This window comes from Musca domestica, unplaced genomic scaffold, assembly GCF_030504385.1.
Source record: "Musca domestica strain aabys unplaced genomic scaffold, Musca_domestica.polishedcontigs.V.1.1 33, whole genome shotgun sequence".
NCBI lineage: Eukaryota > Metazoa > Arthropoda > Insecta > Diptera > Muscidae > Musca > Musca domestica.
In genome coordinates this window covers 10,317,281-10,331,491 of record NW_026712312.1, presented here as the reverse complement: position 1 = coordinate 10,331,491, position 14,211 = coordinate 10,317,281, and the positions used below count along the sequence as shown (strand labels likewise).

Sequence of the window (14,211 nt, the reverse complement as noted above, 5' to 3'; positions counted from 1 at the left end):
AATCCCCAATCAGTTACAAAAGTGGAGCTCATCGTGGCGGTCGTCGACTAGAATTTGAAGCGGTAGACATCGATACGCACTTCTCAAATAGGAAGGACCAGTTTGAACCATGGTTATCAACTTCGCTGCAGGCCCAGCTAAACTACCCGAAGAGGTAATGATTGGGTTGATTCTCATCTATTGAATACTAATGCAGCTATATTTGTTATTCGCTTAACCGCAATTTGCATATTGCAGGTTTTACAAGAGGTACAAAAGAACTTGTTAAACTACAATGGCTGCGGTATTTCAGTTATGGAAATGTCGCACCGCTCCCCCTCATACGCCAAGATCCAGAAGGACGCCATTAGTAGCTTGAGGGATATTCTGAGCATACCGGACAACTATAAGGTGTTGTTTATGCAAGGGGGAGGATGTGGACAATTTGCTGCAGTGTGTATGAATCTTATAGGACGGAGTGGTAAGGCTGATTATGCTGTCACCGGCTCCTGGTCGGCGAAGGCTGCAAAGGAGGCTAGTCAGTATGGACAAGTGAATGTGGTATTTCCGGCTTTGGGCAAATATACCACTGTTCCGCCTTTAAACACTTGGAATCTAGACCCAGAAGCATCGTATTTATATTATTGTGACAATGAGACTGTAGACGGTGTTGAGTTTGATTTTGTACCCGTCCCTCCGAGCAACGTTCCATTGGTGTGTGATATGTCGTCAAACTTTCTGTCACGTAAGATCGACGTCGAGAAATACGGTGTTATTTTCGCTGGAGCTCAAAAAAATATTGGCCCATCTGGAACGACTGTTGTCATTATAAGAGAAGATTTAATGGGATACCAGACTAAGGAGACGCCTTCTGTTTTCAACTACGCATTAATGAGCAAAAACGATTCATTGTTTAACACACCAAACACATTTGGGTAAGTTTGAGCTTTTAAAACAACGTTAGAACGAATGTGAATGGAACCGCTATCAAATAATGCACTTCTAAATCTAATTAACAAAAGATCTACAAGAAAAAGGCTGGCTATTTAAATTTAAGTATCAACGCATATCATTTTGTCACGATGCCTGCAAAAATTTATAATATTCTCATGCTTATGTTATTCTATTATTTTAAATTTCAGAATATATGTAATTGGTTTAGTCTTCCAATGGATTCAACGTAACGGCGGGATCGAAGGCATGTCAAAAAATGCCCAGAAAAAATCAGAGCTCATATATGATGTCATAAACAAATCAAATGGATTTTATTACTGTCCAGTAGACAAAAATGTTCGTTCACGTATGAATGTACCTTTCAGAATCGGAGGACGGTCAGGTAACGATAATCTGGAAAAGGCTTTTCTTGCAAAAGCTGAAAATGAAGGAATGATCCAATTGAAGGGCCATCGTTCCGTTGGTGGCATTCGCGCATCGCTCTACAATGCGATCAAGGTCGAGGAAGCTCAGAAACTGGCTGAAGTTATGTTACAGTTTTATGAAAATAACAAGAAATAAAGTGTTTACATAAAACAAAGATTTTTTTATTTATAGTATTGTTTTATTTTTCACCTATAGTAATCCACGGGTCCTGAATGTATTATCCAATTGACGTTCTAAATGTTCGTTTGTTCCACGTAAATTGTCTACAACTTTCTTTGCCCATTTAAAGTACTCATCTCTACGTTCCTACAAATTGACGCAAGACTGACAAATTGTGGCACACAGGTCATGTAGCAAGAGAATTACACTAACCTCTGTCCAACCGCAGGGCAACGTTTTTTCAAGATCCCTCAAGTTGTCCAATTTGTCTGCTAATTTAACAAGTTTTGCCCTTCGAGTGGAGTTAGCAGCGTTCGTTATTTGAAGATCTTTCCTTACACCTTTGGGCAACGTTTTGTCATCCGTAACTTCGCGTACTATGGAACATACCTCAGGCCCGAATAAATTCTACAAAATATGTAAATATTGCTCAAAACACCACTTAATGAAATAATGAGACTGAAAACTAATGAATTGCCTCAATATCCTCAAATGTAGCGTCTGTGTCCTCGACTGTATCATGAAGCAAGGCCGCCATAAGAACAGTCATATCCTGTACGTGCGCCTCTGTCGACAGGATAGTTGCCACATTAATGGGATGATTTATATACGGCGTTCCACTGGTGTCTTTTCGGCGTTGGTTCCGATGTTTGTCGGCAGCAAACTGCAGACACTTCATAAACAACTCCATATTGCGCAAAAACTAGATGGGATGCAAAACAATCTATGGCAATAGCGATAGTATCGATTCTTTATTTTGGAGTGTCGCTTGATAGTTTTTTTTATCGATATTTTCATACGAAATGTCTGTGCTAAACACCAACGGATATATATGCTCTATTCCAGAACATGTCAAATTTTTACTACGATAACCGTTTTTCCCTATGATATCGAAAAAATGCAAAACTAGTAATTTCTAGCAGTTTCTGGAACAGAGCATTTATAGAGATCTACGGAGGTTAACTATTTGTTTGTGGACATATAAAACCTTTTTTCCCTAGCTGGGAAGCTTTTGTTTGCTGTTATTCTGTTTCAGTATCTGCAAGAATCCACTAGTTCTGCAATTTTTGTCGATATCGTAGAAAAAACTTTAACATTCTTGCAGTTCTGGAACAGACCAGGTATTAAGCAGTTTTGCCAAGGAACTGAAACAGTTTAAATCATATTTTCGAAATCCAGACATTCCATTCATATTTCGCGCTAATTAATTAATTTTAAAAATGACTAAAAATATTAAATGAATGAAAAATAAACTTGTAGCATATAATTTTGAATAATTCTGGCAGGAATCGAGCCCTGAGGTTGTATTACTGTAGTTTTACGAAGCTTTTCAACCCCCTTATTGTACTATGCTACTACGCATTACTCAAAAAGATCGGTTGTTCAACTTTAAAGAAACTAGAAAAATGCAACTCTGTGTTGGAGTCTTATAGTGTCAAATAGACTTTTAAATGTGCAACAGTTGCTTCTCTTTAATTTTCATTAAGAATAGAATTTTGGGGTTATTCCACATGATTGAATCTGAAATAGTGGGACAATACAGATTTGTTCCAAAATTGTATAATAAGTTTCCCATTAACGTCGAAAATATGCATTTATTTTGCAACCGAATTTGAAAAATTTCTTTTTTTTTAAATTATTGTATTTTTTATTCAAAACAATACACATACATACATAAAATGTGTATATGTTCTGACAGAAAAAGGGACAGGCATAAACAAGTATCACGCACAGTGTCGTTTGAAAGTGTTAGTTTATGTACCTAATTCGTATAGCGAACGAATTAGTTCAAATAATAATAAGGATAATGCAAATAGTCAAAATTAATTAATGCTTCGTTCCAGAAACTTAGGAACTAATCGGAAATCGTAATGACATTTTTAACGTTTTGCAGTCTGGAACAAAGTATAAGTGCATGATTTTATAGTCCAATTTATTGTGAGTGGTCAACTGTGAGGGTAAATTTGTTTAGAGATTTTGAAAGTAAACGTACTTGCAGTGTCAACTTGTAAACATCGCCCTAGCCCAAATGTAAACATGATATTAAAATTCGAAAAAGAAGTCGATTATTTTCTTTTCGTAAAAATCGATTTTATATGTACGATTATCGAAATCGAAGTCTATTTGCGTATCCCTAATTTCGTCGCATTCCATTCACAAATCAACTCCAGTTCCATTCCGCAGTGCAAATTTACGCCGTGTCCGTTGAATTTCACGCAGATCTACTTAGATCGCATTACGCATTTAATTATCCCATTAAATAACTACAGGTAATTGAAAGCACTTTATAATTCGTTAATATCTGTTTGAATTCAATTTGGAATCAATTTCCATGTTTTCCACTCGGTGATCATATTACACACGTATGTGTACTATATAAATGTTACGGTTAGCAAGGTGAATTCAAAGTCATAGCTAGCGGTGCGCTAGCCAGCGGATGATTCTGCGATTTGAAGGGTCTGTGTGAGTGTTACCCCTTCTAAGCTTACTAGCTCTGAGTCAGTTTATGATTAATGACTTGCACTGACTACTTATGAATATAGCTATTTCTGAACATCTGAGATTTAGATTATCAGATCATAAGCAAATAATTATACTCGAGTATAATAAATGCGTCAATTGGAGAACGCAAGATAAAGTTCGTTGCAACTCTAATTGGAACAAATGTTGTTTTGCCGGCATTAATTTCATATCAAAATAGGTTCGTTATAATTTTCCTGACAACCTGATTTACGCGCCACTGCTGATAAGAAGGGTGTCGTCACACCTTTGTTGTCCTTCCAGCCGGCATTCAAGGTCAAAAAAGTCATTTTTTATGCATATTTTCCAAGTTGGGGTTATTTTCATGTCAGCTGTTTTCCGTTTGTAAGTTTGAAATGTTTCAATTTGTTTTTAACACTGAAGCTTTTGCTCAGATAGATACTGGCATAACGTTAAGAATAAACACACATAATGTTAAGAATAAACATATATGCATACATATTGACATTTGCGAGGGTGGTATTTCTTCCAGAATTTGCGTTGCCACATTTGGTAATTTTTCTCCCAAACTGGGATTATATCTTCTGTATTGGGCATAAGTCCACACCTCATCACTCTTAATTCATTTCATACGAGTGGCACCGAAACACGTCGAGCGTAAGAAAGTTTAACGAGCTCAATATTGACAACTTTTTTAATACAAATTAAATAGAAACGAATAACATAGACAAATGAAAATATAGACAACGAAAAGCTCTCACCGTTTATCTTCGAAAAAATCGGATCAGCAGATGTCGTTTATATCGTTTCAGGGGTTTGAGTGGGAATTTTGAAGTCACTCAATTCAAAAATGTTTAAAATAACAAAAACTGTAGGATATTTGAAAAAAATACAAATCTAACTTTTCGTTGTCTATATTTTCATTTGTCTATGCGAATAATACAAAAAATGTTGACTGTTTGTAATTGAAGTTTGTATTTGTCTTTTCAATTTGGGTCAGTCAAATATCTATCGATATTTTAAAATGTGTTTTTCACGACAGTTGTTTTTGGAGATGTAACACTTAAGCTGAAAACTATTGCTATGTTCCAAAGTCTGCATTAATCTACAAATTTTGCAAGTTTTTCAATATCATAAAACAATAATCTTTTGTTGTGGTAAAATTTGTACACACTTGCTGGTTTTGGAACAGAGCACTTGATAATCAAATTAACTTTTGTAAGTTGAAGGCAGACACGCGCAATGTGGAGATCTAAAATACGTGAATACACGGAATACGTGGAAATTTATTTACATCTTCATAAGGTTTTCTAATCCAGGGAAATACAGAATAGGACTACAACGATGAAAGCTACTAATAAGACAAGTAGAGCAGATAAGTAGATAAGACAATGAAACCAAAGAATATAGGGTTGGTTCTGGGAGCAGATCCATGGTACATAAGGCGGTAGAACAGCTTCGTAAAACTACATAAATGCAGCCCTGAGGCTATGCCAACCAATTGCCGGGATTTTTTTAATATGATCCAAACTCTTCAATTTCATGACAAAACTGATTAATAGATTTAATGCGCGATCCGCAATGTACGTTTCCTCCCTCTATTATCCCAAATGTCCCCCATCACATGCGGAAGACTATTAAAAATATTAAAAAAAAAAATTGAAAAAAAAAGTTTAAAATTCAATATTTTATATTAGAAATCAATTCGTTCTGAGTACAATTGTAACCTTTGAAATTTCCAAAAACAGGATGCATTGCACATCTCTGTAATATTTGTTCTGTTCCAGAACGGAAAGAGTGTCAAACATACCTATGTAAAAACAAATACATATGTGACATTTCCAGTATAACCAGTTATTTCTTTCAACAATTTCCCCAACTATCTAAGAACATAATTAAAAAATTGGAGAATTTTCGAATAGGCGGAATAAAAAAATGGTCAAATACCACCCGGCAATGCAAAAATAACTTAAGGGCACAGTGTTAGTTTATGAAATGTATAAATAAACCTTCAACCGTCTGATACTTCGTACATAACCCAGTGGAATTCTGAACAAACACTTGTACATATTTTTTAACTTTTGTGTATCCAATTTGATACTTGGAATTAACATAATTCTTGCATACACCTAAGTCTGTTTTTACACGGTAGATTGGTTCCAGAAGAAGCCGTGTAAAAAAAACCGTGTAAAAAAGACATTGATCTTATACAAAAATGGGTGATTTGTTCCTAATCTTATTTTTTATTTTTTTCTTTACCAAACACGTCTTATTGCATTAACAGTTCACAAAATATTAACACGTTTCAATTGCTCTGACCAGTAAATTTTATTGTATGCACATAGTGCTATTCACATTTGCTTTGACCAGTAAAAATTGTTTGTACGCGCTAAAGGGGAATTCACTTAAATCTTTAAGCTAGTGTTCGCAAACTATCGATGGTTTCAGACTTTTTTCTTTCATAAATACTTTTTTGTGATATGAACATACTTCGCAAAAATTAAATTTGACAAAAAAATTTAAGTACATAAAATTTCAAATCGTGCTAAATGGAATAAAATCGTGTAAATAAATTAAAAATATTCAATTTTCAAACCGTGTTATATAAAAAACCGTGTACAAAAAGACCGAGTAAAAACAGACTTAGGTGTATTCTTATAATGGTTACTATTATTTTATACAAGTAAATATTTAACTTTTGTAATACATTAAAATTGTTATACTTTATTCTTTTTACTAATTGTTTTTGGTTATTTTAACATTAAAAGTACTAAGTAAGAAATTTTGAATGACTAAGGAAATGATTGCGATAATGTTTTTGTCCCTGTAGACCTTTTCTGTAAACCATTAACGACAGTTGATATTGTTGTAAAAATTGGAGCGAAATTGTCCTTTTATTAATTTTTTCAACAAAAAATTTCAATATTCGTTAAGAAAATGTTCAAACTTGAAAGTTTATCTACTCCCCAGTTTATCTACGTTTTCACACCTCTCGCTGCAACAATTTGAAATATAGGCTAGGTTGTCGATTGTCGGATTGTTTAAACTTTACTGAATAGCCTAGCCTTACAGTTCAGAGCATTTTTTTGTCATAGCGGTGAACTTTTCTCCCGTATAGCTGCGATTGTTCTCAGGATACGTACAAGTTTTCTGTTCTGTTGTTATTTTAACTTTTTACAAACGTCATTTTGACTGGCTAAATTCTTCCATCTAATTGCTAGCAGTTACAACACCGAACCACTGTGCCAAAGACGATGTGAGAACAGACATAAAGAATATTTTTATTCTCTTTGCTCTAAGTTTGTATGCCTTTTTGACAATTCTCGATTCCTCTGTGGTGGTTGATTATTAGTTGGTCGCTGGCCGTAACAACCGACGGATAAATCGCATCGAAAATAGTTTTATTCAAAATATTTGAATTCAGTAATTGTGTTTCAAATAAAATAAAACAATTTTATCGACTTTGAACGCATTGCGTTTGGTTGTCCTAGAAGGAATTTCAAGCAAAGCTAGATTTTTGTGTTGCGTTCGAATTCCGGAAGGCCATTCATCAAACGTTTGCCTATTGTATCCACAAGGAACTTTTGCCAGGAGAACTTTTCAAAGTCACATAGTCGCAATGGTGAACCCAACTATTTACGATGAAAATCCAAATTTTAAGGTATTCTTTGTTTTGCTAATTGATGTTTGCAACTGCATAATCACATACATATGGTGTTACAATTACACAATCAATTACTTGAAACATCCAAGCTCGAACAAATCAAAGCTTGCCCCTGAAGAACACTAGATTTCAACTTTGTGGAAATTTTTCTAGTTTCATCCCTTTACAAAATTATGCAATTCACGACATACGTTTCTCTAAGGGGTTGAAAGAGAAAGAAAAATAAAAAAGACAACAAGAAATCGATTGATGGTGGGTTGGTTTATTCTGTCCACAAAGGAAATCGTCGAATGTGCCATAGCTCCTTTTAACATTTCTCTCGACATTGTGGGAAGATATGAGCACTTCGAGATGAGCAGTGCGAGAGGGAGAGTGTAGTTCTGTATACTGAGGCAATTTGGCTTGTCACAACTAAAAATGTTTGCCAAGTCTGCACAAATATATTTGGTTTTAAAAATAGCGTTTTTAGAAAAATGTTATAGTTTTCGTGTAAACTAAAAGAATATTCAATTTGCAATTGCGGAAATAAAAGCTTGCAACGTCAACCATTCCTCATAGTTACGTAGTGCAAAAATTGTAAAAAAAAAATAGTTAAGATATAAATATTATTCAATCTTAGCTATGCGGATATGAGAACTATCTATGCAGAATTTGAGGAATTAATTTTAAAATAATAATGGCACTTCTATTCCTTGGGTTATAATCAGCGGTGTATGGAAATGTTGTAAGTTACAAGAATAACTGTAACTTAAAATAAACATTTACTTCCATGTTCCTAATTTACCACATACTATGTTGTACTATGAGGTGACTAAAAATATCACAATATCACAAACTACATCGGGTACTTTCTTAGTTCAAAATCAGACTTTGATTATTTTTATTGGACAAGTTTTGGACTTTTATGGGGAGTGGACTGATATTGCTCATCTCTGAAATCGATCTAAGTTTGGAAAACATTTTGTAATGTGCCAAGACATTTCAAATAATATATATACCCTCTTTAGGCATGCGGCTAAGGGTATGAAACTTTCCTGCCTTGAAATGTACGCATGACATTCTGTCCAGGAAAGAGAATAACCGGCTTTGTATCCTATAAAACACAGGTTTTGCAAGCTACGTAATTTGTTTTTATGACCTAAAGGCCTTGCATGATTATGATTAACCATATCCTCTAGCATTACATCAATAACTTCTAGAGTTCACGAAGGGTCGGTAGTGGGTCAATGTATCTATATATATAAATGTAAGTTGTGTTAGTTACTACGCTTATAACTTAAGAACCGCTGGATTAATTTTAACGATTCACACAAATTCGGAGTTGTCTACTCTCCGAAAAGGATAATATCCAAAAAAAATCGCGTAAAAATGTGATATATTAACATTTTCATTTTGACTTTTCAAATGTACAATAGTAATGTTTTATTTTGCATGATTTTTTTCCATTTTGACTTACTTTTTTCTAATGTACATTTGTAGTGTTTTTTTATATTTTATTTTTGAATTCGAATATTTATACCAATTTATTTAATTGACTTGATTTCTTGAGAACTGAAATTGATGGCGGGTTACATGGAAGTGTAGTAGCGAATTATGTGGTGGCGAAACGGAATAGATGATATCGAAATAATTTAACGCGGTCACACCAAAGTTAAAAGATAATTACTTTTTCTAAATCGCTGAAAAATCATGAAAAAGAGATCTCATTGCAAAAATCAAAAAAACATTTTCAATGGAATCGAATTTTAAAGTAATAGTACATTCTATTGACAAACTTTGTAAGGAAGGATCTTAAAACATTTGCTGTAAAAAATCAGCGAAAAAGTTGAAGACTTTTTCAATTTGTTATTCTTTTTTTTGTCAATTTTTTTTTGTGAACAAAATAAAGAATAATTTTTCACTAAAAAAATTGAATAAGTGCGAAATAGGATGTTAACTGACATCTACCTTTCAACTCCAGGGCTTACATCGTGGGTTAGCTGGAAGATGCGAACACGTTTAAACAAACAAAAATGACCGAAAAAGCTTAATGGGGCTCATTTCAAAGCGTGACAATGATCCGTCCAATGAGAGCTCAAAATGCAAAATTCTTTGGGAGAATAATAAGTAATATACCAATATTGAAATAAAAGGTGCAAAATAGTAGAGCGAATGGGACTTTTAGTAAGAAAAGGTTTTATATCCTTCCAGAAATTCTTCCCAAACATTCAAAATACCTAAAATCACTTTTGCAGGTCTTTATATCGATCATAACTCATGGATAAGGGAACAACCCGATTTCATATTTATATAACCATCTATGATTTAAGTTATTTTTGGGGTCTTGGCCGGCCACTTTTTTCATTTTTGGGCCCTTATTTGACATTTTTGTTTCTAAGGGGGTAGATAACCTCTTCGCATAAAATTTGAAATTTTCAGAGTGGGGCCCATATTGGTATTGACCACATTCATCAATTGATTTGGCTAAAAAATTTTATTTATGCCACCCTGGGGTGGGGAACCATCATACAGATAATTGCCACATAGGAATTTATTTAAGTAAAGTCCCCACATTGGAGTATCCCCAAGTCCACTTTCACATCTAATGTGTGGTCAGAAAAGAAAATTTTGTATTCTATTGAATTTTTAACCCCCAAGAGAATATTGGTTGGGAACGTAGATTTGGGATGTGCATCCATATGAAATAAATTGTGGAAACATGAACAAATTACAAATATAAGAAAGTAGCACGGGACCGAATATTTGTTTAATCATCATTGAATTATCCTATGATGAAAATATGGACTTTAAGGGGTCTCCAACTTACAATTTAAATGGCAAATAAAATTAATTCCCATCTTATCATTCTGCCCTCAATTATGAGGTGGATAAAACTATTTTTACTTATTTAAATCACGCGAAATGCTATGACATGCTATATTGTTCTGCTATATTTTTGATTTGGCCTCTATTTGTCATCTTGGATTATAAGGGGTAGAAGAAAGTTTTCAATGTAGGTCGATGTTTCGGAGTAGTGCCCATATAAAGAAGGTACCTCCTAATTTAACCACATTTCAAAGAATTTGGCTAATAATGCGTATTAGGGGGGTGAAAATCTTACACTAAAATTTCAACATATCTACAAATTTTAGAATTTTTATCCATGTTATAATACCCTCTCAAGTCCACCTTTTGGCGGACAAACAGACTGACATGGTTAGGGGGACTTATGAGGACTCTAATGCACAATCTAAGTTGCTAATGGGTTTAAAAAAGTAATTAACTTTGGCTATTCTTAAATCATTCAGCCCTCAATTATGTAGTATACAAAATACAGCAAATTCCAAATTACTGCTCATTTGACTGGAAGATTTTGCTACGATTTTTACCATATTAAAAATTAATTTGATCCCTTATATGGCGATAAGATTGATATATACTTTTTAATAGATTTGTATAGCACATTCACACAGTTGAAGCCCACGGTTTAAATATTGAAGCCCACTGGTTAAAAATGGGTACAGGTATTTTAAAACACTTTAAATCGACCTGTACGTGAACACTTATATCAGTCATATCTGTGAATAATTATGCTTGGGAATATATGCATAATAGACAAAAACTACGGGCCGGCAACGCGGACCGGGCCAGCTAGTATATTATATATGCATGATTAATAATGCTTTAAATAATACTGCTATGAAAACAATGGCAATTTGTTCATTTCAATGGTACTCATGATATTGAGTTCATTTGTATAGGACAATCATGTGTTGATATATACAGGATAAACATAGATGTTGGGGGTTAATTTTCAGTCTAAGGTTTACTTAATTTAGTAAGTATATTTTTCCACACATGGGGTTAACTTAACTGTTTATGCCACACATTTAATGTACTCGAAAATTTATATCTTCTATACTTTTATAGGCAAAGAAGGTTTTAATATTACTGAATAAATAAAAATAAAAAATACAAATAAATAAAAAAGTTGGACTAATTATATACTTTAGTTGCTCCAATACATTTTCCAATAGTGACCAATTATCGAAATAAAAAGAGTAACAGTTTAAATAATTCTTCCGCAAAATATCACAGATTGAATTCATTTTCGCGTTTAAATTGTATAATGTTAAAGCAGATATGAATTGCACTGGTGTTGATTGCAAACGAAGGGTGAGGTCGAAATGGACGGATTTTTCAACATGCATGTATGAAATGTTTATCTTTTTATTTTATCCCGAGGTGTAACAATTTCTGGAAATTGTAAAAGTCAGTTAACTGACCATTTCACATGGACTGAATGAAATTTATGTATCACATTTGAACCGCTTCCAGACAAGTTTCGCTGAGTTTCTATGTAATCATAAAATTCATCCTCAAAATTAATTGATAATTGATTTATTAATTGATAATTGATTGACATGACGTGACAAAATATTTTGCTGCAATGTGTTATGAAAAGCGACCAAATTTTGAAATAGTCTAGGCCATGGTCTAGGCTATATTTTTTTATTTTATCCTTTTTCGCAATAAGAGAAATCGTGAAAAGCTAATGGAACGGCGCGATTTTTTACAACATCGAAATCTTCTTCATACTATATTTATAGATTGATAATTTGCCAAATTGAAAATTACAAAAGATTTTTTGTTCTTACAGCCAAACGAATACCCTCAAAAGATGGCAGCCCAGGCAGATTCTCAATTGGAGCACATGTGTCGCCTCGAATTCGATGCTCCTGTTTCGCAAATTCGCTTGTCAGGTATTATCTGTACCATTGGACCGGCTTCAGTCAGCGTCCCTATGTTAGAGAAGATGATGGCTACCGGCATGAACATTGCCCGCATGAACTTTTCCCATGGGTCACACGAATACCATGCCGAAACTGTAAAGAACGTACGCCAGGCCGCAGCGAACTACTCACAAAAGGTTGGCTATGAATATCCAGTTGCTATTGCCTTGGATACAAAAGGTCCTGAAATCCGTACCGGTTTGATCGAAGGAAGCGGTACTGCAGAAGTTGAGTTGAAAAAGAATGAAACCATTAAGCTTTCTACTAACAAGCAGTACGCCGAAAAAGGCAACAAGGATGTTATCTATGTTGACTATGAAAATATTGTAAAGGTGGTCAAGCCCGGCAATCGTGTGTATGTCGATGACGGTTTGATATCTCTAATTGTTAAGGAGGTGTCTGGTGACACGTTGACCTGCGAAATTGAGAATGGTGGTGTTTTGGGCTCTCGCAAGGGTGTTAATTTGCCCGGAGTCCCTGTAGACTTGCCCGCCGTGTCGGAAAAGGATAAATCTGATCTTAAGTTTGGCGTTGAACAGGGCGTTGATATGATTTTCGCCTCATTCATTCGCAACGCTGCAGCTTTGGCCGAAATCAGAAGTGTATTGGGAGAAGCCGGAAAAAATATAAAAATCATCTCTAAAATTGAGAATCAACAAGGCATGCATAACTTGGATGAAATTATTGCTGCTTCTGACGGTATCATGGTGGCTCGCGGTGATTTGGGCATCGAAATTCCACCCGAGAAGGTGTTCTTGGCACAAAAGGCCATCATTTCACGTTGTAATAGGGCCGGTAAACCTGTCATCTGTGCCACTCAAATGCTCGAATCTATGATCAAGAAGCCTCGACCAACTCGTGCTGAAATTTCAGATGTTGCTAACGCTATCCTCGATGGTGCTGATTGCGTTATGTTGTCTGGCGAAACAGCCAAGGGTGAATATCCCTTGGAATGTGTTTTAACCATGGCCAAGACCTGCAAGGAAGCCGAAGCTGCCTTGTGGCACCGAAATCTATTCAATGACCTGGTTCGTGCCAATCAGTCATGCACTCTGGATGCTGCCCACGCCACCGCTATTGCCGCTGTAGAAGCAGCAAATAAAGCCTTGGCTGCCGCTATTGTCGTCATCACTACCACTGGCAAATCGGCTTATCTCATTAGTAAATATCGTCCCAGATGTCCCATTATAGCTGTAACTCGTTATTCGCAGACCGCTAGACAAGCCCATTTGTACAGAGGTTTGGTTCCATTGGTATACAAGGGTATGTTAAGAACTACGTAGTGTACATAAAACTATTACTTAATGCCCCCATTCGCATTTCAAACAGATGCTCCACTTGGGGACTGGTTGAAGGATGTCGATGTACGTGTCCAATTCGGTGTGCAAGTCGGCAAAAAGAATGGCTTCATCAAATCCGGAGATCAAGTAGTCATTGTTACAGGCTGGAAACAAGGTGCTGGATTCACCAATACCATGCGCATCGTGTAAGTAAAATAACATACCTTAAACCCAGAGAGCGATCACTTATAACTTATTTTACGTTTTTAGACCTGTCGAATAAACTAAACCTTCAACCACGCAGACATTTCCGAATGGAGTTCGGAATATTCGCTTAAATGCAACAACTAATTAAAATACGTTCTGGCACATCTGTATAGATTAAATTATTTCCCATTATTATGTATTTGTAGTCTGAACATAGATCTGTTAATAAAGTAAAAACAGTTCAGTTATGTATAAACAATAAAATATAATCAGTATTCTCATCTGAAGA

General features: G+C 35.0%; 3 protein-coding genes across 8 annotated transcripts; 2 read left to right on the top strand and 1 right to left on the bottom strand.

The window, feature by feature from the left end:
• LOC101892771 (probable phosphoserine aminotransferase) lies at positions 1–1,523 on the top strand. Its single transcript, XM_005176049.4, has 3 exons — positions 1–154; positions 238–914; positions 1,122–1,523. The coding sequence occupies exons 1-3, from the start codon at positions 110–112 to the stop codon at positions 1,492–1,494; spliced, it is 1,095 nt and encodes a 364-aa protein (XP_005176106.2). The 5' UTR covers positions 1–109; the 3' UTR covers positions 1,495–1,523.
• Positions 1,499–2,263, bottom strand: LOC101892599 (guanosine-3',5'-bis(diphosphate) 3'-pyrophosphohydrolase MESH1). 2 transcript variants are annotated; one of them, XM_020039056.2, is made up of 3 exons: positions 1,997–2,263; positions 1,732–1,926; positions 1,499–1,683 (listed from the first exon to the last, which is right to left on the bottom strand). In XM_020039056.2, the coding sequence occupies exons 1-3, from the start codon at positions 2,207–2,209 to the stop codon at positions 1,666–1,668; spliced, it is 426 nt and encodes a 141-aa protein (XP_019894615.1). In that variant the 5' UTR covers positions 2,210–2,263; the 3' UTR covers positions 1,499–1,665. The 2 variants fall into 2 exon arrangements, with proteins under 2 accessions (XP_019894615.1, XP_005176105.1); XM_005176048.4 differs by having other exon boundaries at positions 1,499–1,665; positions 1,997–2,261.
• Positions 2,264–3,647: 1,384 nt separating this feature from the next.
• Positions 3,648–14,209, top strand: LOC101892944 (pyruvate kinase). 5 transcript variants are annotated; one of them, XM_059125297.1, is made up of 5 exons: positions 7,342–7,660; positions 11,741–11,818; positions 12,303–13,698; positions 13,765–13,921; positions 13,986–14,209. In XM_059125297.1, the coding sequence occupies exons 1-5, from the start codon at positions 7,619–7,621 to the stop codon at positions 13,996–13,998; spliced, it is 1,686 nt and encodes a 561-aa protein (XP_058981280.1). In that variant the 5' UTR covers positions 7,342–7,618; the 3' UTR covers positions 13,999–14,209. The 5 variants fall into 5 exon arrangements, with proteins under 5 accessions (XP_011294964.1, XP_058981281.1, XP_058981280.1 ...); XM_011296662.3 differs by lacking the exons at positions 7,342–7,660; positions 11,741–11,818 and adding an exon at positions 3,648–3,788; XM_059125298.1 differs by lacking the exon at positions 13,986–14,209 and having other exon boundaries at positions 7,341–7,660; positions 13,765–13,925.
• Positions 14,210–14,211: the final 2 nt, after the last annotated feature.